Raw genomic sequence first — 22,538 nt, 5'->3', positions numbered from 1 at the left:
GCTATGGTGTTGCTATGCAGTTGCTAGGGTACTCGGGGTGGTTGCTAAGGTGTTGCTATGCGGTTGCTAGGGTGTTGCTAGGGTACTCGGGGTGGTTGCTAAGGTGTTGCTATGCTGTTGCTAGGGTACTCGGGGTGGTTGCTAGGGTGTTGCTATGCGGTTGCTAGGGTACTCGGGGCGGTTGCTAGGGTGTTGCTATGCGGTTGCTAGGGTACTCGGGGTGGTTGCCATGGTGTTGCTATGTGGTTGCTATTGTATCCAGGCTGGTTGCTAGGATGATGCCAGGGTGATTTGTGTGGTTGCTATGCAGTTGCCATGGTGTTCTGGGTGGTTGCTAGGTTGGTTTGGGTGGTTGCTATGAGAGTTGATCATAGATAGATAGATAGATAGATAGATAGATAGAGAGATAGATGAGAAGTGATAGATGAGAAGAGAGATAGATGAGAAGTGATAGATGAGAAGATAGATAGATAGATTGATAGATGAGTGATAGATGAGAAGAAAGATAGATTGATAGATAGATGAGAAGGGATAGATAGATAGATAGATTTAGTTTGATAGATAGATAGAGATAGATAGATTAAAAAGAGAAATAGATATAGATAGATAGATAGATTTAGTTTGATAGATAGATAGATAGATAGATGGATAGATTAGAAAGAGAAATAGATAGATAGATAGATAGATAGATAGATAGATTAGAAAGAGAAATAGATAGATAGATATAGTTTGATAGATTTAGATTTAGATAGATAGATTTAGTTTGATAGATAGATAGATAGATTTAGTTTGATAGAGTTAGATTTACATAGATAGATTTAGTTTGATAGATAGATAGATGATAGATAGATGATAGATAGATGGATAGATAGATAGATAGATAGATAGATAGATAGATAGATAGATTTAGTTTGATAGAGTTAGATTTAGATAGATAGATAGATAGATAGATAGATAGATAGATTTAGTTTGATAGAGTTAGATTTAGATAGATAGATAGATAGATAGATAGATAGATAGATAGATAGATAGATAGATAGATAGAATGAGTTTGAATGAGTTTGAATGAGTTTAAATGGCTTGGAAATAGGAATGGCAGTTTAATTGAGTCTGTGTGTTTGAATTTGAATTTTGACAGTTGGACGGAATGTTCAGATCAGCCAAGGCAGTTCAATGAAAGTCAATGGGAGTTTTTTCCAGGTTTAATCAGCATTTTTAGGAAAACCGTAAGTCGGATCAGTCTGAAAAGATATAGCACACTAAGTCAGAACAGTCTGAAGGTCTAGTCCGAGTTTGGTGGTTGTAGCTTGAACAGTCTAGGAGGAGATGCATTTAGAAATTTAGTCTAAGAAGAATAATAATAACTAGATAAAAAAGTTTGAGGACAAACTTTAAGTTGGCTTGAAAAAGCATAGCCAGAAAGTTTGAAGAAGTTTTAAAAGTTTGAAGTTTGAAAGTTTAAGTTTTATTAGATAGATAGATAGTCACAGATGGATACTATGGAGTTTTTATAGAGTTATTAGCATGTTCTTAGCCCACTTTAGCACTTAGCTAATCACTATTAGCATTCACTGCTAGCATGTTGGAAGTCCAGATTGCTAGCATGAGTCAAAAGAGCCAACCGCCATGTCTCTACGATGTACTGATGCAGAGATATAGATTTTGCAAAACGGTTGCTAGGGTACTCTGTTTGGTTGCTAGGGAGTGGCTTGGCAGCTACCAGTGATGATACTCCAAAGGCTGCTTGACAATATAAACCAACCCCCATGTCTGGAAGATGTTCTGATGCAGAGATACAGATTTTGCAAAATGGTTACTAGGGTACTGTTTGGTTGCTAGGGAGTGACTTGGCAGCTACCAGTGATGATACTCCAAAGGCTGCTTGACAATATAAACCAATCCCCATGTCTGTACGATGTTCTGATGCAGAGATATAGATTTTGCAAATTGGTTGCTAGGGCACTCTGTTTGGTTGCTATGGTGTTGCTATGCAGTTGCTAGGGTACTCGGGGTGGTTGCTAAGGTGTTGCTATGCGGTTGCTAGGGTGTTGCTATGCGGTTGCTATGGTACTCGGGGTGGTTGCTAAGGTGTTGCTATGCGGTTGCTATGGTACTCGGGTGGTTGCTAGGGTGTTGCTATGCGGTTGCTAGGGTACTCGGGGTGGTTGCTAAGGTGTTGCTATGCGGTTGCTAGGGTACTCGGGGTGGTTGCTAGGGTACTCGGGTGGTTGCTAGGGTGTTGCTATGCGGTTGTTAGGGTACTCGGGGTGGTTGTTAGGGTGTTGCTAGGGTACTCGGGGTGGTTGCTAAGGTGTTGCTAGGGTACTCGGGGTGGTTGCTAAGGTGTTGCTATGCTGTTGCTAGGGTACTCGGGGTGGTTGCTAGGGTGTTGCTATGCGGTTGCTAGGGTACTCGGGGTGGTTGCTAGGGTGTTGCTATGCGGTTGCTAGGGTACTCGGGGTGGTTGCCATGGTGTTGCTATGTCGTTGCTATTGTATCCAGGCTGGTTGCTAGGATGATGCCAGGGTGATTTGTGTGGTTGCTATGCAGTTGCCATGGTGTTCTGGATGGTTGCTAGGTTGGTTTGGGTGGTTGCTATGAGAGTTGATCATAGATAGATAGATAGATAGATAGATAGATAGATAGAGAGATAGATGAGAAGTGATAGATGAGAAGAGAGATAGATGAGAAGTGATAGATGAGAAGAGAGATAGATAGATTTAGTTTGATAGATAGATAGATTAGAAAAAGAAATAGATATATAGATAGATAGATAGATAGATAGATAGATAGATAGATAGATAGATAGATAGATGAGAAGTGATAGATGAGAAGAGAGATAGATGAGAAGAGAGATAGATGAGAAGTGATAGATGAGAAGAGAGATAGATAGATTTAGTTTGATAGATAGATAGATTAGAAAAAGAAATAGATAGATATATAGATAGATAGAGAGATAGATGAGAAGAGAGATAGATGAGAAGAGAGATAGATGAGAAGTGATAGATAGATAGATGAAAAATGATAGATGAGAAGAAAGATAGATTGATAGATAGATGAGAAGGGATAGATAGATAGATAGATAGATAGATAGATAGATAGATAGATAGATAGATAGATAGATAGATGAGTTTGAATGAGTTAGACAGACAGATAGATAGATAGATAGATAGATGAGTTTGAATGAGATAGATAGATAGATAGATAGATAGATAGATAGATAGATAGAGTTTAATGAGTTTCAATGGATTAGAAATAGTACATAGAATGGCACTTGAGTCTAATTGAGTTTTTGAGTCTAATGGGCTTCCGTAGTTTGAATTTGAATTTTGACAGTTGGAATTTGAAAGTCTTGGCTCATTTGAACATTCCATCAATGAAAGTCAATGGGATTTTTCCGAGCTTTAATTGTCATTTTTAGGAAAACCGTAAGTCGGATCAGTTAGAAAAGATATAGCACACCAAGTCAGAACAGTCTGAAGGTCTGACCCGACTTTGGAGTTTGTGGAGTTAAAGCTCTAGGAGGAGTTAGTCTTGGAAATTCAAGTAAGAAGAATAATAATAATAATAATAATAAGTTTAAATAGGATTACAGTAAGTTGGCTTTTTCAAGCCAACTTAACTAGATAAAAAAAGTTTGAGGACAAACTTTAAGTTGGCTTGAAAAAGCATAGCCAGAAAGTTTGAAGAAGTTTTAAAAGTTTGAAGTTTGAAAGTTTAAGTTTTATTAGATAGATAGATAGGTAATTGTCACAGATGGATACTATGGAGTTTTTATAGAGTTATTAGCATGTTCTTAGCCCACTTTAGCACTTAGCTAATCACTATTAGCATGTAGCTATTCACTGCTAGCATGTTGAAGTCCAGATTGCTAGCATGAGTCAAAAGAGCCAACCGCCATGTCTCTACGATGTACTGATGCAGAGATATAGATTTTGCAAAACGGTTGCTAGGGTACTCTGTTTGGTTGCTAGGGAGTGGCTTGGCAGCTACCAGTGATGATACTCCAAAGGCTGCTTGACAATATAAACCAACCCCCATGTCTGGAAGATGTTCTGATGCAGAGATACAGATTTTGCAAAATGGTTACTAGGGTACTGTTTGGTTGCTAGGGAGTGACTTGGCAGCTACCAGTGATGATACTCCAAAGGCTGCTTGACAATATAAACCAACCCCCATGTCTGTACGATGTTCTGATGCAGAGATATAGATTTTGCAAATTGGTTGCTAGGGCACTCTGTTTGGTTGCTATGGTGTTGCTATGCAGTTGCTAGGGTACTCGGGGTGGTTGCTAAGGTGTTGCTATGCGGTTGCTAGGGTGTTGCTAGGGTACTCGGGGTGGTTGCTAAGGTGTTGCTATGCTGTTGCTAGGGTACTCGGGGTGGTTGCTAGGGTGTTGCTATGCGGTTGCTAGGGTACTCGGGGCGGTTGCTAGGGTGTTGCTATGCGGTTGCTAGGGTACTCGGGGTGGTTGCCATGGTGTTGCTATGTGGTTGCTATTGTATCCAGGCTGGTTGCTAGGATGATGCCAGGGTGATTTGTGTGGTTGCTATGCAGTTGCCATGGTGTTCTGGGTGGTTGCTAGGTTGGTTTGGGTGGTTGCTATGAGAGTTGATCATAGATAGATAGATAGATAGATAGAGAGATAGATGAGAAGTGATAGATGAGAAGAGAGATAGATGAGAAGTGATAGATGAGAAGATAGATAGATAGATTGATAGATGAGTGATAGATGAGAAGAAAGATAGATTGATAGATAGATGAGAAGGGATAGATAGATAGATAGATTTAGTTTGATAGATAGATAGAGATAGATAGATTAAAAAGAGAAATAGATATAGATAGATAGATAGATTTAGTTTGATAGATAGATAGATAGATAGATGGATAGATTAGAAAGAGAAATAGATAGATAGATAGATAGATAGATAGATAGATTAGAAAGAGAAATAGATAGATAGATATAGTTTGATAGATTTAGATTTAGATAGATAGATTTAGTTTGATAGATAGATAGATAGATTTAGTTTGATAGAGTTAGATTTACATAGATAGATTTAGTTTGATAGATAGATAGATGATAGATAGATGATAGATAGATGGATAGATAGATAGATAGATAGATAGATAGATAGATTTAGTTTGATAGAGTTAGATTTAGATAGATAGATAGATAGATAGATAGATAGATTTAGTTTGATAGAGTTAGATTTAGATAGATAGATAGATAGATAGATAGATAGATAGATAGATAGATAGATAGATAGATAGATAGATAGAATGAGTTTGAATGAGTTTGAATGAGTTTAAATGGCTTGGAAATAGGAATGGCAGTTTAATTGAGTCTGTGTGTTTGAATTTGAATTTTGACAGTTGGACGGAATGTTCAGATCAGCCAAGGCAGTTCAATGAAAGTCAATGGGAGTTTTTTCCAGGTTTAATCAGCATTTTTAGGAAAACCGTAAGTCGGATCAGTCTGAAAAGATATAGCACACTAAGTCAGAACAGTCTGAAGGTCTAGTCCGAGTTTGGTGGTTGTAGCTTGAACAGTCTAGGAGGAGATGCATTTAGAAATTTAGTCTAAGAAGAATAATAATAATAAGCTTAAGTACAATATCAGTAAGTTGGCTTTTTCAAGCCAACTTAACTAGATAAAAAAGTTTGAAGACAAACTTTAAGTTGGCTTGAAAAAGCCAGTCCAGAAAGTTTTAAATAGTTTTAAAAGTTTTCAGTTTGAAGTTTTCAGTTTGAAGTTTTCAGTTTGAAGTTTGAAACTTTGAAGTTTGAAAGTTTAAGTTTAGTAGTTTAGATAGATAGATAGATAGATAGATAGATAGATAGATAGTTGTCACAGATGGTTACTATGGAGTTTTATAGAGTTATTAGCATGTTCTTAGCCTACTTTAGCACTTAGCTAATAGATATTAGCATGTAGCTATTCACTGCTAGCATGTGTAGCATGTTGGAAGTAGAGATTGCTAGCATGAGTCAAAAGAGCCAACCGCCATGTCTCTACAATGTTCTGATGCAGAGATATAGATCTTACAAAACGGTTGCTAGGGTACTGTTTGGTTGCTAGGGAGTGGCATGGCAGCTACCAATGATAATACTCCAAAGATTGCTTGACAATATAAACCAAACCCCATGTCTCTACGATGTTTTGATGCAGAGATATAAATCTTGCAAAACGGTTGCTAGGGTACAGTTTGGTTGCTAGGGAGTGGCTTGGCAGCTACCAATGATAATACTCCGAAGACTGCTTGACAATATAAACCAAACCCCATGTCTCTACGATGTTTTGATGCAGAGATATAGATCTTGCAAAACGGTTGCTAGGGTACTCTGTTTGGTTGCTAGGGAGTGGCTCAGCAGCTACCAATGATGATACTCCAAAGGCTGCTTGACAATATAAACCAACCCCCATGTCTTTATGATGTTCTGATGCAGAGATATAGATCTTGCAATACGGTTGCTAGGGTACTGTTTGGTTGCTAGGGAGTGGCTCGGCAGCTACCAATGATGATACTCCAAAGGCTACTTGACAATATAAACCAACCCCCATGTCTGTACGATGTTCTGATGCAGAGATATAGATCTTGCAAAACGGTTGCTAGGGTACTGTTTGGTTGCTAGGGAGTGGCTTGGCAGCTACCAATGATGATACTCCAAAGGCTGCTTGACAATATAAACCAACCCCCATGTCTGTACGATGTTCTGATGCAGAGATATAGATCTTGCAAAACGGTTGCTAGGGTACTGTTTGGTTGCTAGGGAGTGGCTCGGCAGCTACCAATGATGATACTCCAAAGGCTGCTTGACAATATAAACCAACCCCCATGTCTTTACAATGTTCTGATGCAGAGATATAGATATTGCAAAACGGTTGCTAGGGTACTGTTTGGTTGCTAGGCACTGGCTTGGCAGCTACCAGTGATGCTACTCCAAAGGCTGCTTGACAATATAAAACAACCCCCATGTCTGTACGATGTTCTGATGCAGAGATATAGATCTTGCAAAACGGTTGCTAGGGTACTTTGGTTGCTAGGGAGTGGCTTGTCGGCTACCAATGATGATACTCCAAAGGCTGCTTGACAATATAAACCAACCCCCATGTCTGTACGATGTTCTGATGCAGAGATATAGATCTTGCAAAACGGTTGCTAGGGTACTCTGTTTGGTTGCTAGGGAGTGGCTTGGCAGCTACCAATGATGATACTCCAAAGGCTGCTTGACAATATAAACCAACCCCCATGTCTCTACGATGTTCTGATGCAGAGATATAGAATTTGCATAATGGTTGCTAGGTACTCTGTTTGGTTGCTAGGGAGTGGCTTGGCAGCTACCAATGATGATACTCCAAAGGCTGCTTGACAATATAAACCAACCCTCATGTCTGTATGATGTTCTGATGCAGAGATATATATCTTGCAAAACGGTTGCTAGGGTACTGTTTGGTTGCTAGGGAGTGGCTTGGCGGCTACCAATGATGATACTCCAAAGGCTGCTTGACAATATAAACCAACCCCCATGTCTGTACGATGTTCTGATGCAGAGATATAGATCTTGCAAAACGGTTGCTAGGGTACTCTGTTTGGTTGCTAGGGAGTGACTTGGCGGCTACCAATGATGATACTCCAAAGGCTGCTTGACAATATAAACCAACCCCCATGTCTGTACGATGTTCTGATGCAGAGATATAGATCTTGCAAAACGGTTGCTAGGGTACTCTGTTTGGTTGCTAGGGAGTGGCTTGGCAGCTACCAATGATGATACTCCAAAGGCTGTTTGACAATATAAACCAATCCCCATGTCTGTACGATGTTCTGATTTGAAGATAGATAGATAGATAGATAGATAGATAGATAGATAGATAGATAGATAGATAGATAGATAGATAGATAGATAGATAGATAGATAGATAGATAGATAGATTTAGTTTGATAGATAGATAGATAGATCGATAGATAGATGAGTTTGAATGAGTTAGATAGATAGATAGATAGATAGATAGATAGATAGATAGATAGATAGATAGATTGATTGATGAGTTTTAATGAGATAGATAGATAGATATATAGATAGATAGATAGATAGATAGATAGATAGATAGATAGATAGATAGAGTTTGATAGATAGATAGATAGATTTAGTTTGATAGATAGATAGATAGATGAGTTTGAATGAGTTAGATAGATAGATAGATAGATAGATAGATAGATAGATAGATGAGTTTGAATGAGTTAGACAGACAGATAGATAGATAGATAGATAGATAGATAGATAGATAGATAGATAGATAGATAGATAGATAGAGTTTAATGAGTTTCAATGGATTAGAAATAGTACATAGAATGGCACTTGAGTCTAATTGAGTTTTTGAGTCTAATGGGCTTCCGTAGTTTGAATTTGAATTTTGACAGTTGGAATTTGAAAGTCTTGGCTCATTTGAACATTCCGTCAATGAAAGTCAATGGGATTTTTCCGAGCTTTAATTGTCATTTTTAGGAAAACCGTAAGTCGGATCAGTTAGAAAAGATATAGCACACCAAGTCAGAACAGTCTGAAGGTCTGACCCGAGTTTGGAGTTTGTGGAGTTAAAGCTCTAGGAGGAGTTAGTCTTGGAAATTCAAGTAAGAAGAAGAATAATAATAATAATAATAATAAGTTTAAATAGGATTACAGTAAGTTGGCTTTTTCAAGCCAACTTAACTAGATAAAAAAGTTTGTAGACAAACTTTAAGTTGGCTTGAAAAAGCATAGCCAGAAAGTTTGAAGAAGTTTTAAAAGTTTGTAGTTTGAACCTTTTCAGTTTGAAATAGTTTGTTTTAGAATTGTAGTTTTAAAAGCTAGATAGATAGCTAGATAAGTAAACAGACTGATCGATAGATAGATAGATAGATAGATAGATAGATAGATAGATAGATAGATAGATAGTTGTCACAGATGGATATTCTGGAGTTTTTATAGAGTTATTAGCATGTTCTTAGCCCAGTTTAGCACTTAGCTAATCACCATTAGCATGTAGCTATTCACTGCTAGCATGTTGGAAGTCCAGATTGCTAGCATGAGTCAAAAGAGCCAACCGCCATGTCTCTACGATGTTCTGATGCAGAGATATAGATCTTGCAAAACGGTTGCTAGGGTACTGTTTGGTTGCTAGGGACTGGCTTGGCAGCTACCAATGATCATACTCCAAAGGCTGCTTGACAATACAAATCTAGCCCCATGTCTGTACGATATTCTGATGCAGAGATATAGATTTTCCAAAATGGTTGCTAGGGTACTCTGTTTGGTTGCTAGGGAGTGGCTTGGCAGCTACCAATGATGATACACCAAAAGCTGCTTGACAATACAAACCAACCCCCATGTCTGTACGATGTTCTGATGCAGAGATATAGATTTTGCAATAAGGTTGCTACGGTACTCTGTTCGTTGCTAGGGAGTGGCTTGGCAGCAACCAATGATGATACTCCAAAGGCTGCTTGACAATACAAACCAAACCCCATGTCTGTACGATGTTCTGACGCAGAGATATAGATTTTCCAAAATGGTTGCTAGGGTACTCTGTTTGGTTGCTAGGGAGTGACTTGGCAGCAACCAATGATGATACTCCAAAGGCTGCTTGACAATACAAACCAACCCCCATGTCTGTACGATGATCTGATGCAGAGATACAGATTTTCCAAAATGGTTGCTAGGGTACTGTTTGGTTGCTAGGGAGTGACTTGGCAGCTACCAATGATGATACTCCAAAGGCTGCTTGACAATACAAACCTACCCCCATGTCTGTACGATGTTCTGATTCAGAGATATAGATCTTGCAATTCGGTTGCTAGGGTACTGTTTGGTTGCTAGGGAGTGGCTTGGCAGCTACCAGTGATGATACTCCAAAGGCTACTTGACAATATAAACCAACCCCCATGTCTGTACGATGTTCTGATGCCGAGATATAGATCTTGCAAAACGGTTGCTAGGGTACTGTTTGGTTGCTAGGGACTGGCTTGGCAGCTACCACTGATGATACTCCAAAGGCTACTTGACAATATAAACAAACCCCCATGTCTGTACGATGTTCTGATGCAGAGATATAGATCTTGAAATACGGTTGCTAGGGTACTGTTTGGTTGCTAGGCACTGGCTTGGCAGCTACCAGTGATGCTACTCCAAAGGCTGCTTGACAATATAAAACAACCCCCATGTCTGTACGATGTTCTGATGCAGAGATATAGATCTTGCAAAACGGTTGCTAGGGTACTGTTTGGTTGCTAGGGAGTTGCTTGGCAGCTACCAATGATGATACTCCAAAGGCTGCTTGACAATATAAACCAACCCCCATGTCTGTACGATGTTCTGATGCAGAGATATAGATCTTGCAAAACGGTTGCTAGGGTACTTTGTTTGGTTGCTAGGGAGTGGCTTGTTGGCTACCAATGATGATACTCCAAAGGCTGCTTGACAATATAAAACAACCCTCATGTCTGTACGATGTTCTGATGCCGAGATATAGATCTTGCAAAACGGTTGCTAGGGTACTGTTTGGTTGCTAGGGAGTTGCTTGGCAGCTACCATTGATGATACTCCAAAGGCTGCTTGACAACATAAACCAACCCCCATGTCTCTACGATGTTCTGATGCAGAGATATAGATTTTGCAAAATGGTTGCTAGGTACTCTGTTTGGTTGCTAGGGAGTGGCTTGGCAGCTTCCAATGATGATACTCCAAAGGCTGCTTGACAATACAAACCTACCCCCATGTCTGTACGATGTTCTGATGCAGAGATATAGATTTTCCAAAATGGTTGCTAGGGTACTCTGTTTGGTTGCTAGGGAGTGACTTGGCAGCTACCAGTGATAGATAGATAGATAGATAGATAGATGAGTTTGAATGAGTTAGATAGATTGAATGAGTTAGATAGATAGATAGATGAGTTTGAATGAGTTAGATAGATAGATAGATTAAGTTTGATATAGATAGATAGATAGATAGATAGATGAGTTTGAATGAGTTAGATAGATAGATTAGATAGATAGATAAAGTTTGATAGATAGATAGATTAAGTTTGATAGATAGATAGATAGATAGAGTTAGATAGATAGATAGATAGATAGATTTAGTTTGATAGATAGATAGATAGATGAGTTTGAATGAGTTAGATAGATAGATAGATTAAGATTAAGTTTGATAGATAGATAGATAGATAGATAGATAGATTTAGTTTGATAGATAGATTTAGTTTGATAGATAGATAGATAGATTTAGTTTGATAGATAGATAGATAGATAGATAGATAGATAGATAGATAGATAGATAGATAGATAGATAGAATGAGTTTGAATGAGTTTAAATGGCTTAGAAATAGGAATGGCAGTTAAATTGAGTCTGTGTGTTTGAATTTGAATTTTGACAGTTGGACGGAATGTTCAGATCAGCCAAGGCATTTCAATGGAAGTCAATGGGAGCTTTTTCCAGGTTTAATCAGCATTTTTAGGAAAACCGTAAGTCGGATCAGTCTGAAAAGATATAGCAACTCGAGTCAGAACAGTCTGAATGTCTAGTCCGAGTTTGGTGGTTGTAGCTTGAACAGTCTAGGAGGAGATACAATTTAAAATTTAGTCTAAGAAGAATAATAATAACTAGATAAAAAAGTTTGTAGACAAACTTTAAGTTGGCTTGAAAAAGCATAGCCAGAAAGTTTGAAGAAGTTTTAAAAGTTTGTAGTTTGAACCTTTTCAGTTTGAAATAGTTTGTTTTAGAATTGTAGTTTTAAAAGCTAGATAGATAGCTAGATAAGTAAACAGACTGATCGATAGATAGATAGATAGATAGATAGATAGATAGTTGTCACAGATGGATATTATGGAGTTTTTATAGAGTTATTAGCATGTTCTTAGCCCAGTTTAGCACTTAGCTAATCACCATTAGCATGTAGCTATTCACTGCTAGCATGTTGGAAGTCCAGATTGCTAGCATGAGTCAAAAGAGCCAACCGCCATGTCTCTACGATGTTCTGATGCAGAGATATAGATCTTGCAAAACGGTTGCTAGGGTACTGTTTGGTTGCTAGGGACTGGCTTGGCAGCTACCAATGATCATACTCCAAAGGCTGCTTGACAATACAAATCTAGCCCCATGTCTGTACGATATTCTGATGCAGAGATATAGATTTTCCAAAATGGTTGCTAGGGTACTCTGTTTGGTTGCTAGGGAGTGGCTTGGCAGCTACCAATGATGATACACCAAAAGCTGCTTGACAATACAAACCAACCCCCATGTCTGTACGATGTTCTGATGCAGAGATATAGATTTTGCAATAAGGTTGCTACGGTACTCTGTTCGTTGCTAGGGAGTGGCTTGGCAGCAACCAATGATGATACTCCAAAGGCTGCTTGACAATACAAACCAAACCCCATGTCTGTACGATGTTCTGACGCAGAGATATAGATTTTCCAAAATGGTTGCTAGGGTACTCTGTTTGGTTGCTAGGGAGTGACTTGGCAGCAACCAATGATGATACTCCAAAGGCTGCTTGACAATACAAACCAACCCCCATGTCTGTACGATGATCTGATGCAGAGATACAGATTTTCCAAAATGGTTGCTAGGGTACTGTTTGGTTGCTAGGGAGTGGCTTGGCAGCTACCAGTGATGATACTCCAAAGGCTACTTGACAATATAAACCAACCCCCATGTCTGTACGATGTTCTGATGCCGAGATATAGATCTTGCAAAACGGTTGCTAGGGTACTGTTTGGTTGCTAGGGACTGGCTTGGCAGCTACCACTGATGATACTCCAAAGGCTACTTGACAATATAAACAAACCCCCATGTCTGTACGATGTTCTGATGCAGAGATATAGATCTTGAAATACGGTTGCTAGGGTACTGTTTGGTTGCTAGGCACTGGCTTGGCAGCTACCAGTGATGCTACTCCAAAGGCTGCTTGACAATATAAAACAACCCCCATGTCTGTACGATGTTCTGATGCAGAGATATAGATCTTGCAAAACGGTTGCTAGGGTACTGTTTGGTTGCTAGGGAGTTGCTTGGCAGCTACCAATGATGATACTCCAAAGGCTGCTTGACAATATAAACCAACCCCCATGTCTGTACGATGTTCTGATGCAGAGATATAGATCTTGCAAAACGGTTGCTAGGGTACTTTGTTTGGTTGCTAGGGAGTGGCTTGTTGGCTACCAATGATGATACTCCAAAGGCTGCTTGACAATATAAAACAACCCTCATGTCTGTACGATGTTCTGATGCCGAGATATAGATCTTGCAAAACGGTTGCTAGGGTACTGTTTGGTTGCTAGGGAGTTGCTTGGCAGCTACCATTGATGATACTCCAAAGGCTGCTTGACAACATAAACCAACCCCCATGTCTCTACGATGTTCTGATGCAGAGATATAGATTTTGCAAAATGGTTGCTAGGTACTCTGTTTGGTTGCTAGGGAGTGGCTTGGCAGCTTCCAATGATGATACTCCAAAGGCTGCTTGACAATACAAACCTACCCCCATGTCTGTACGATGTTCTGATGCAGAGATATAGATTTTCCAAAATGGTTGCTAGGGTACTCTGTTTGGTTGCTAGGGAGTGACTTGGCAGCTACCAGTGATAGATAGATAGATAGATAGATAGATAGATAGATAGATAGATAGATAGATAGATAGATAGATGAGTTTGAATGAGTTAGATAGATTGAATGAGATAGATAGATAGATGAGTTTGAATGAGTTAGATAGATAGATTAGATAGATAGATAAAGTTTGATAGATAGATAGATAGATAAAGTTTGATAGATAGATAGATAGATAGAGTTAGATAGATAGATAGATAGATAGATAGATTTAGTTTGATAGATAGATAGATAGATGAGTTTGAATGAGTTAGATAGATAGATAGATTAAGATTAAGTTTGATAGATAGATAGATAGATAGATAGATAGATAGATAGATAGATAGATAGATAGATAGATAGATAGATAGATTTAGTTTGATAGATAGATAGATAGATTTAGTTTGATAGATAGATAGATAGATTTAGTTTGATAGATAGATAGATAGATAGATAGATAGATAGATAGATAGATAGATAGATAGATAGATAGATAGAATGAGTTTGAATGAGTTTGAATGAGTTTAAATGGCTTAGAAATAGGAATGGCAGTTAAATTGAGTCTGTGTGTTTGAATTTGAATTTTGACAGTTGGACGGAATGTTCAGATCAGCCAAGGCATTTCAATGGAAGTCAATGGGAGCTTTTTCCAGGTTTAATCAGCATTTTTAGGAAAACCGTAAGTCGGATCAGTCTGAAAAGATATAGCAACTCGAGTCAGAACAGTCTGAATGTCTAGTCCGAGTTTGGTGGTTGTAGCTTGAACAGTCTAGGAGGAGATACAATTTAAAATTTAGTCTAAGAAGAATAATAATAACTAGATAAAAAAGTTTGTAGACAAACTTTAAGTTGGCTTGAAAAAGCATAGCCAGAAAGTTTGAAGAAGTTTTAAAAGTTTGTAGTTTGAACCTTTTCAGTTTGAAATAGTTTGTTTTAGAATTGTAGTTTTAAAAGCTAGATAGATAGCTAGATAAGTAAACAGACTGATCGATAGATAGATAGATAGATAGATAGATAGATAGATAGATAGATAGATAGTTGTCACAGATGGATATTATGGAGTTTTTATAGAGTTATTAGCATGTTCTTAGCCCAGTTTAGCACTTAGCTAATCACCATTAGCATGTAGCTATTCACTGCTAGCATGTTGGAAGTCCAGATTGCTAGCATGAGTCAAAAGAGCCAACCGCCATGTCTCTACGATGTTCTGATGCAGAGATATAGATCTTGCAAAACGGTTGCTAGGGTACTGTTTGGTTGCTAGGGACTGGCTTGGCAGCAACCAATGATGATACTCCAAAGGCTGCTTGACAATACAAACCAAACCCCATGTCTGTACGATGTTCTGACGCAGAGATATAGATTTTCCAAAATGGTTGCTAGGGTACTCTGTTTGGTTGCTAGGGAGTGACTTGGCAGCAACCAATGATGATACTCCAAAGGCTGCTTGACAATACAAACCAACCCCCATGTCTGTACGATGATCTGATGCAGAGATACAGATTTTCCAAAATGGTTGCTAGGGTACTCAGTTTGGTTGCTAGGGAGTGACTTGGCAGCTACCAATGATGATACTCCAAAGGCTGCTTGACAATACAAACCTACCCCCATGTCTGTACGATGTTCTGATTCAGAGATATAGATCTTGCAATTCGGTTGCTAGGGTACTGTTTGGTTGCTAGGGAGTGGCTTGGCAGCTACCAGTGATGATACTCCAAAGGCTACTTGACAATATAAACCAACCCCCATGTCTGTACGATGTTCTGATGCCGAGATATAGATCTTGCAAAACGGTTGCTAGGGTACTGTTTGGTTGCTAGGGACTGGCTTGGCAGCTACCACTGATGATACTCCAAAGGCTACTTGACAATATAAACAAACCCCCATGTCTGTACGATGTTCTGATGCAGAGATATAGATCTTGAAATACGGTTGCTAGGGTACTGTTTGGTTGCTAGGCACTGGCTTGGCAGCTACCAGTGATGCTACTCCAAAGGCTGCTTGACAATATAAACCAACCCCCATGTCTGTACGATGTTCTGATGCAGAGATATAGATCTTGCAAAACGGTTGCTAGGGTACTTTGTTTGGTTGCTAGGGAGTGGCTTGTTGGCTACCAATGATGATACTCCAAAGGCTGCTTGACAATATAAAACAACCCTCATGTCTGTACGATGTTCTGATGCCGAGATATAGATCTTGCAAAACGGTTGCTAGGGTACTGTTTGGTTGCTAGGGAGTTGCTTGGCAGCTACCATTGATGATACTCCAAAGGCTGCTTGACAACATAAACCAACCCCCATGTCTCTACGATGTTCTGATGCAGAGATATAGATTTTGCAAAATGGTTGCTAGGTACTCTGTTTGGTTGCTAGGGAGTGGCTTGGCAGCTTCCAATGATGATACTCCAAAGGCTGCTTGACAATACAAACCTACCCCCATGTCTGTACGATGTTCTGATGCAGAGATATAGATTTTCCAAAATGGTTGCTAGGGTACTCTGTTTGGTTGCTAGGGAGTGACTTGGCAGCTACCAGTGATAGATAGATAGATAGATAGATAGATAGATAGATAGATAGATAGATAGATAGATAGATAGATAGATAGATAGATGAGTTTGAATGAGTTAGATAGATAGATTAGATAGATAGATAAAGTTTGATAGATAGATAGATAGATTAAGTCTGATAGATAGATAGATAGATAGATAGATAGATAGATAGATAGATAGATAGATAGATAGATAGATAGATAGATAGATTTAGTTTGATAGATAGATAGATAGATGAGTTTGAATGAGTTAGATAGATAGATAGATAGATTAAGATTAAGTTTGATAGATAGATAGATAGATAGATAGATAGATAGATAGATAGATAGATAGATAGATTTAGTTTGATAGATAGATAGATAGATTTAGTTTGATAGATAGATAGATAGATAGATAGATAGATAGATAGATAGATAGATAGATAGATAGATAGATAGATAGATAGATAGATAGATAGAATGAGTTTGAATGAGCTTAGAAATAGGAATGGCAGTTAAATTGAGTCTGTGTTTGAATTTGAATTTTGACAGTTGGACGGAATGTTCAGATCAGCCAAGGCATTTCAATGGAAGTCAATGGGAGCTTTTTCCAGGTTTAATCAGCATTTTTAGGAAAACCGTAAGTCGGATCAGTCTGAAAAGATATAGCAACTCGAGTCAGAACAGTCTGAATGTCTAGTCCGAGTTTGGTGGTTGTAGCTTGAACAGTCTAGGAGGAGATACAATTTAAAATTTAGTCTAAGAAGAATAATAATAACTAGAATGTACATTTCCTGAAGAAAATGTGAATGGTGCTTGCAGTGGCAAAATCGCCACTCGGTTGCTAGGCGGTTGCTAAGGTACTTGGGGTGGTTGCTAAGGTGTTGCTAGGCGGTTGCTAAGGTACTTGGGGTGGTTGCTAAGGTGTTGCTAGGCAGTAGTTAAGGTACCTGGAGTGGTCACTACTGTGTTGCTAGGCGGTTGCTAGGGTGTTCTGGGCGGTTGCTATGGTAACCAGGGTGGTTGCTATGGTGTTACTAGGTGGTTGGTAGTTGGCACAGATAGTTACTATGGAGTTTCTATAGAGTTCTTAGCATGTTCTCAGCCCACTTTAGCACTTAGCTAATCACTATTAGCATGTAGCTATTAACTGCTAGCATGTGTAGCATGTTGCAAGTACAGTTTGCTAGCATGAGTCAAAAAAGCCAACCCCCATGTCTCTACGATGTTCTGATGCAGAGATATAGGCATCGCTAAATGGTTGCTAGGGTACTCTGTTTGGTTGCTAGGGAGTGGCTTGGTGTTTGCCAATGATGATACTCCAAAGGCTGCTTGACAATATAAACCAACCCCCATGTCTTTATGATGTTCTAATGCAGAGATATGGATCTTGAAAAACGGTTGCTAGGGTAATCTGGTTGGTTGCTAGGGAGTGGCCTGGTAGCTACCAATGATGATACTCCAAAGGCTGCTTGACAATATAAACCAACCCCCATGTCTTTACGATGTTCTGATGCAGAGATATAGATCTTGCTAAACGGTTGCTAGGGTACTCTGTTTGGTTGCTAGGGAGTGGCTTGGCAGCTGCCAGTAATGATAAACCAAAGGCTGCTTGCCAGTATGAATGCTATAAACCAACCCCCATTCCTCTATGATGTTCAGATTTGAAGATATCCCCTCTATGCTTTGGGTTGCTAGGGTGCTCTGAATGGTTGCTAGGGCATGGCTATGATGTCTTGAAGGTGATTCGTGATTGGCCGTTTGCTGCCCCGAGTCAAATGAGCCCACCCTCATGTTTCTATGACACTCCTATCCAAAGATATTCATTTGATCTTTTTCAATGGAAGTCTATGGAACTTGTTGCTATGGTGCTCTATATGGTTGCTAGGGCGTGGCTTGATAGCTTCACAATGATCCTGAGAGACTGATTGGTTGCCTGAGTAATATGAGCCCACCCCCTTGTCTCTATGACATTGTGATCCAGAGTTATGTTCAATACAAAATCCCTATGTAATTTCCCATAGTAGGAAAAACACAGTACTTCCTGGTTCATGGGCACGGCTTCACCATAGTATGTCTATGGGGCAACTTTGGGCAGCTCTTGCGCCCCAGGGGTACAACTTACACCCCATTTTGAGGTATGGTCTGAGAGAGCCTATCAGGCTCTTCAAACCTGGTAACCCACATGTTTCTATGAAATTCTCGTTAGGAGCTATTACTCGTCAAAGTTTGTCCCAATGCAAAGTCTATGGGATTTTTTTCGCTACTTTTTCGCCCGCCGGACGAACATCGTACACCCGATCGCTTATAAAAGTCATAGCACACCTGTCCTCAATGAGCCGGTCGATTTGACACCTCATTCATGGGTCTATGACAAAAACTGCGGGAGGAGTAGCGCGCAGAAATTGTGTCCAGAAGAAGAAGAAGAAGAATAATAAGTATGCAGAAGAATAAGAATGGAGCTTTGCCTTTGGCAAGCACCATTAATAAGCTTAAGTACAATATCAGTAAGTTGGCTTTTTCAAGCCAACTTAATAAGCTTAAGTACAATATCAGTAAGTTGGCTTTTTCAAGCCAACTTAATAAGCTTAAGTACAATATCAGTAAGTTGGCTTTTTCAAGCCAACTTAATAATAAGCTTAAGTAGTAGATCAGTAAGTTGGCTTTTTCAAGCCAACTTAATAATAATAAGCTTAAGACGTAGATCAGTAAGTTGGCTTTTTCAAGCCAACTTAATAATAAGCTTAAGACGTAGATCAGTAAGTTGGCTTTTTCAAGCCAACTTAATAATAATAATAAGCTGAAGACGTAGATCAGTAAGTTGGCTTTTTCAAGCCAACTTAATAAGCTTAAGTAGTAGATCAGTAAGTTGGCTTTTTCAAGCCAACTTAATAAGCTTAAGTACAATATCAGTAAGTTGGCTTTTTCAAGCCAACTTAATAATAAGTTTAATAAGATATATATATATCTCCGGTCCAGCCGTGATAAAGACCTAAACCTTACCCAGCATGAAGAAAAAGGGAGAGCCACAGTCTATAGAACTGATCTGGGACACTGGGGTTCAGGAATGGCAGCAACCCACACACATCATCCAGGCAGTGGACCTGTCAGGGAACAGATGTATAACAACAAAAAAATAAATGTCCTTTCTTAAAGTATTACTATTTAATTCTGTCCAGAGAAATTTAATTGCAGAAAAACAGAGAACAACAGGGCATTTTTAAGTTAAGCTTTTAAAAACTAGGGGTGTGCACAAATAGTCGAATATTCAATCAATTTTGATGGCTGGGATGAAATTATTTTTTCAATGTAAATGGATACCTGTGAACAGAGTGTGGCCTCCTCATGGAAATATCCACGCATGAATTGGCAGTACTCCCAAGTGGTAATTTCACATCTTTATAAATAGATCAAAACAGAACAGATTTGAATAAAATGTATCAAATTTGACTGGATCAAATTTGAGAGGAGCTGGATACAAATTCACCCAAAAATGAAAATGATGTTCTTGTTTTTTTTTCCATTTCTCATTCCAGACCAATTTTTGAGACAGCTCAATTGAGTTCACTGAAATATGATTTGAGAGCTATGGTGGATGACAAGATTTAGAGTAAACATAAAATTGAGTTTGTTCCTGACACAAACACTATTATTGTGCTTTTTGTCATTTCTGGAGCTCGTCAGCACTGGTCCTCTTTCACTTCAATTGAATGGAAATGCATGAACATTATTTTGAACATTTGTGTTCCAGGAAAGAAAGAAGTGTTATGCCGCGTTCACACCAAACGCGAATAGAGCGTCAAATTCGCGTCTACCGCGTCTAGTTTGCCGCTTGAACATTTTGAATGCATTCGCGGCGAAATCCGCTTCTTGTGGGAGGGGCAAATGCTAGGCGGTTGTCTGTTTGCAAGATGGCTGATGTTGATCGAGCGTTCATCGAGAAAGCTACCGCTTTGTATTCGCGGGTCGATAAACGTGTAACGTTACGTGACTCAAAAGTGAAATGTGTATTTACAACTTACCAGGTTGCCCAATCTCCTAACCGACACTCATCCAAGCGAGGTCCTTTTTATTCCTGTCTCTATAATGAACTTGTGTCATAAATCTCTGGGTGACTGCTCACTGATAATATCAGTCGTTCCTCCATTTTGAATAGTGACTCCGGGCGGGCCTGCCGCCACAGCAGCAAGCGGGCTCCTGATTGGTTAACGCGGCGCGAATTTACGCCAAATTTCAAATTTTTCAAATCGGGCGTCAGACGCAAATTCGAACTAGACGCGCGAATGAGGCGAATTCGCGTCTTCCGCGCCGCGAGACCTCCAGACGCGCATAAACGCGTCTGTACCATAGGTCTGTACATTGACTTAAGATTGAAATCATTCGCGCCAGACGCTCTATTCGCGTTTGGTGTGAACACAGCATTATGGTTGTAGAACAATATTAGTGTTAGTAAATGAGAATTTCATTTTTGAGTTAACTATTTATTTCAAGGCAATTACTGTAGGGCTGCACGATTAATCGCATGCTTTTCTCACGCGCATTTCCTCAGTAAAGCCGGTTCCCTGATTACCGCTAAATCGCCATCACCTGCTTTCAAATGAAGCGGCATTTAATAGACAGAGCCGTAGATCACTGAAAAGCCACGCAATATCGCGTTCATATCGCAGATGAATCGCCTGCGATAATGAACGCAATATTGCGTGGCTTGTCTGTGAACTACGGCTCTGTCTATTAAAAGGCGCTCCGTTTAAAAACAGGTGATGGCGATTTAGCGGTAATCAGGGAACCGGCTTTACTGAGGAAATGCGCGTGAGAATAGCATGCGATTAATCGTGCAGCCCTAAATTACTGTGTAGGAAAGTGGCTTTGACTGCAAGTATATGGCAAAATTCTCTACATGTTTAATGTAAACTGTCATCATCTAAACCTTGCTTTTAATTCTTACAAATGTTCATTCATTACCTTCCTTTAGTTCCAATACAGCATGGCCTGCCCTTCAGTGTGCAGTCCATGTGTTTGTATCCTGTGTGGTTCCATGTTTTAGGGTATGTACAAATCTGCAATAGAGGTGTATATATATATATATAAATATAAATATATATATATACATATATATATAAATATAAATATAAATATATATAATGTAACGGGATAAATATCATAGTTCAAGGGTTCTTTAAGTAAATCCTGCTGTAATGTGTTCACGCTTCCTATTGGTTGCGCTGGTGGCGCTATAGCCCACCGAGTTCGAACAATCTGCAGCAGAGCTAGAGAGAACTGCTGTGGGTGAGTCGTTTCTGCTGCAGCTCTATATTAAAAGTTAAAAATATAAGTTTCATGTCAAATGTAAGACGATGTACGAAGTGGATTGCACACATTGAACACTAGTTGTGCGTCATTCCATGTGCTCCCGAACTGGTGTAATGTCTCGTATAGATGGAGCTGAAACAACTTTACTCACTACTCTCTATTTCTTCCACTGCTCTGTGCAGGTAATTGTTTTTGTATTTAAGAATTTACTATTTTGTAGAACATGTTGTTTTACGAAAAAATTTCTAGTCATTTTATTTTGTTTAATATAAAGTGGATGATTATTATATCTTATATTTATTATATTATAATATTTCTGTCTATGCATATTACTATCTGATATTGAAAACTACTATACGATCACAAAGCATTTAATTTAAGAAGCCAAATTGTTTATTGTTATATTGATAGCAGCAGAGCTAGAGAAATGCTGTGGATGGGGCTGAAACAACTTTACTCACTACTCTCTATTTCTTCCACTGCTCTGTGCAGGACAAATAAATACTGTGATCATCCGTATTCTGAGTTGCGTGTTAATGAAGGGTGAGACAAGACGGGCCAGAGAAAAACCAAATAGGGTCACATACATATATATATATCATATAAAATATATAATATATAATAAATATATTTTATATAAATATTTATAATATATATATTATATATATTTATATTTTTATGTATATATTATATATATATATTTATACAACAGTTCTGTCTGGTTCTCGAATCTGATTGGCTGATAGCCATGCGATATTTCAGTGATAACAGCACTCCTACTGGCTTTTCACCGTTTGTATCCTTATATAGCACATTGACTACAACTAGACGGGACATATCAGACTCTTCTCCGCTTCAAATATGTAAAACATTAAACTTTATAAACATATGTTTTTTTGAGTAAAGAAAACGCTTTACAATTTTTTTTCTCAAACATCAGATCTTTATTTACCTTTGCATTGCACAGAGATGTCCAAACTGCGTGCGCACTTCATTCACGAGGTGAGGCGGATTAATGAGGCTTGATTGACAGTTTGAGGATCCAATGGAGTTAGGAGGTTTTGTCACAAGCTCTTTAAAAT

General features: G+C 38.8%; 1 protein-coding gene across 3 annotated transcripts in view; it reads right to left on the bottom strand.

Moving 5' to 3' along the window:
- LOC137010875 (inactive rhomboid protein 2-like) overlaps nucleotides 1-22,538 on the bottom strand; it is a 185,906-nt gene that overhangs the window by 16,060 nt on the left and 147,308 nt on the right. For all 3 annotated transcript variants that reach the window (XR_010893416.1, XM_067373275.1, XM_067373276.1), the window contains exons 15-17: nucleotides 21,109-21,203; nucleotides 19,468-19,543; nucleotides 19,150-19,250 (exon numbers count right to left, since the gene is read on the bottom strand). Coding sequence is in view for 2 of the 3 variants with exons in the window: in XM_067373275.1 (XP_067229376.1) it covers nucleotides 19,150-19,250; nucleotides 19,468-19,543; nucleotides 21,109-21,203 (272 nt within the window). In the remaining variant the exon portion in view is untranslated. The remainder of the gene's footprint in view (nucleotides 1-19,149; nucleotides 19,251-19,467; nucleotides 19,544-21,108; nucleotides 21,204-22,538) is intronic.

This window comes from Chanodichthys erythropterus, chromosome 21, assembly GCF_024489055.1.
Source record: "Chanodichthys erythropterus isolate Z2021 chromosome 21, ASM2448905v1, whole genome shotgun sequence".
In the NCBI taxonomy this organism is placed as follows: Eukaryota; Metazoa; Chordata; class Actinopteri; order Cypriniformes; family Xenocyprididae; genus Chanodichthys; species Chanodichthys erythropterus.
Note: the sequence above shows the minus strand (reverse complement) of the source record. Positions and strands in the feature narration are given on the sequence as shown.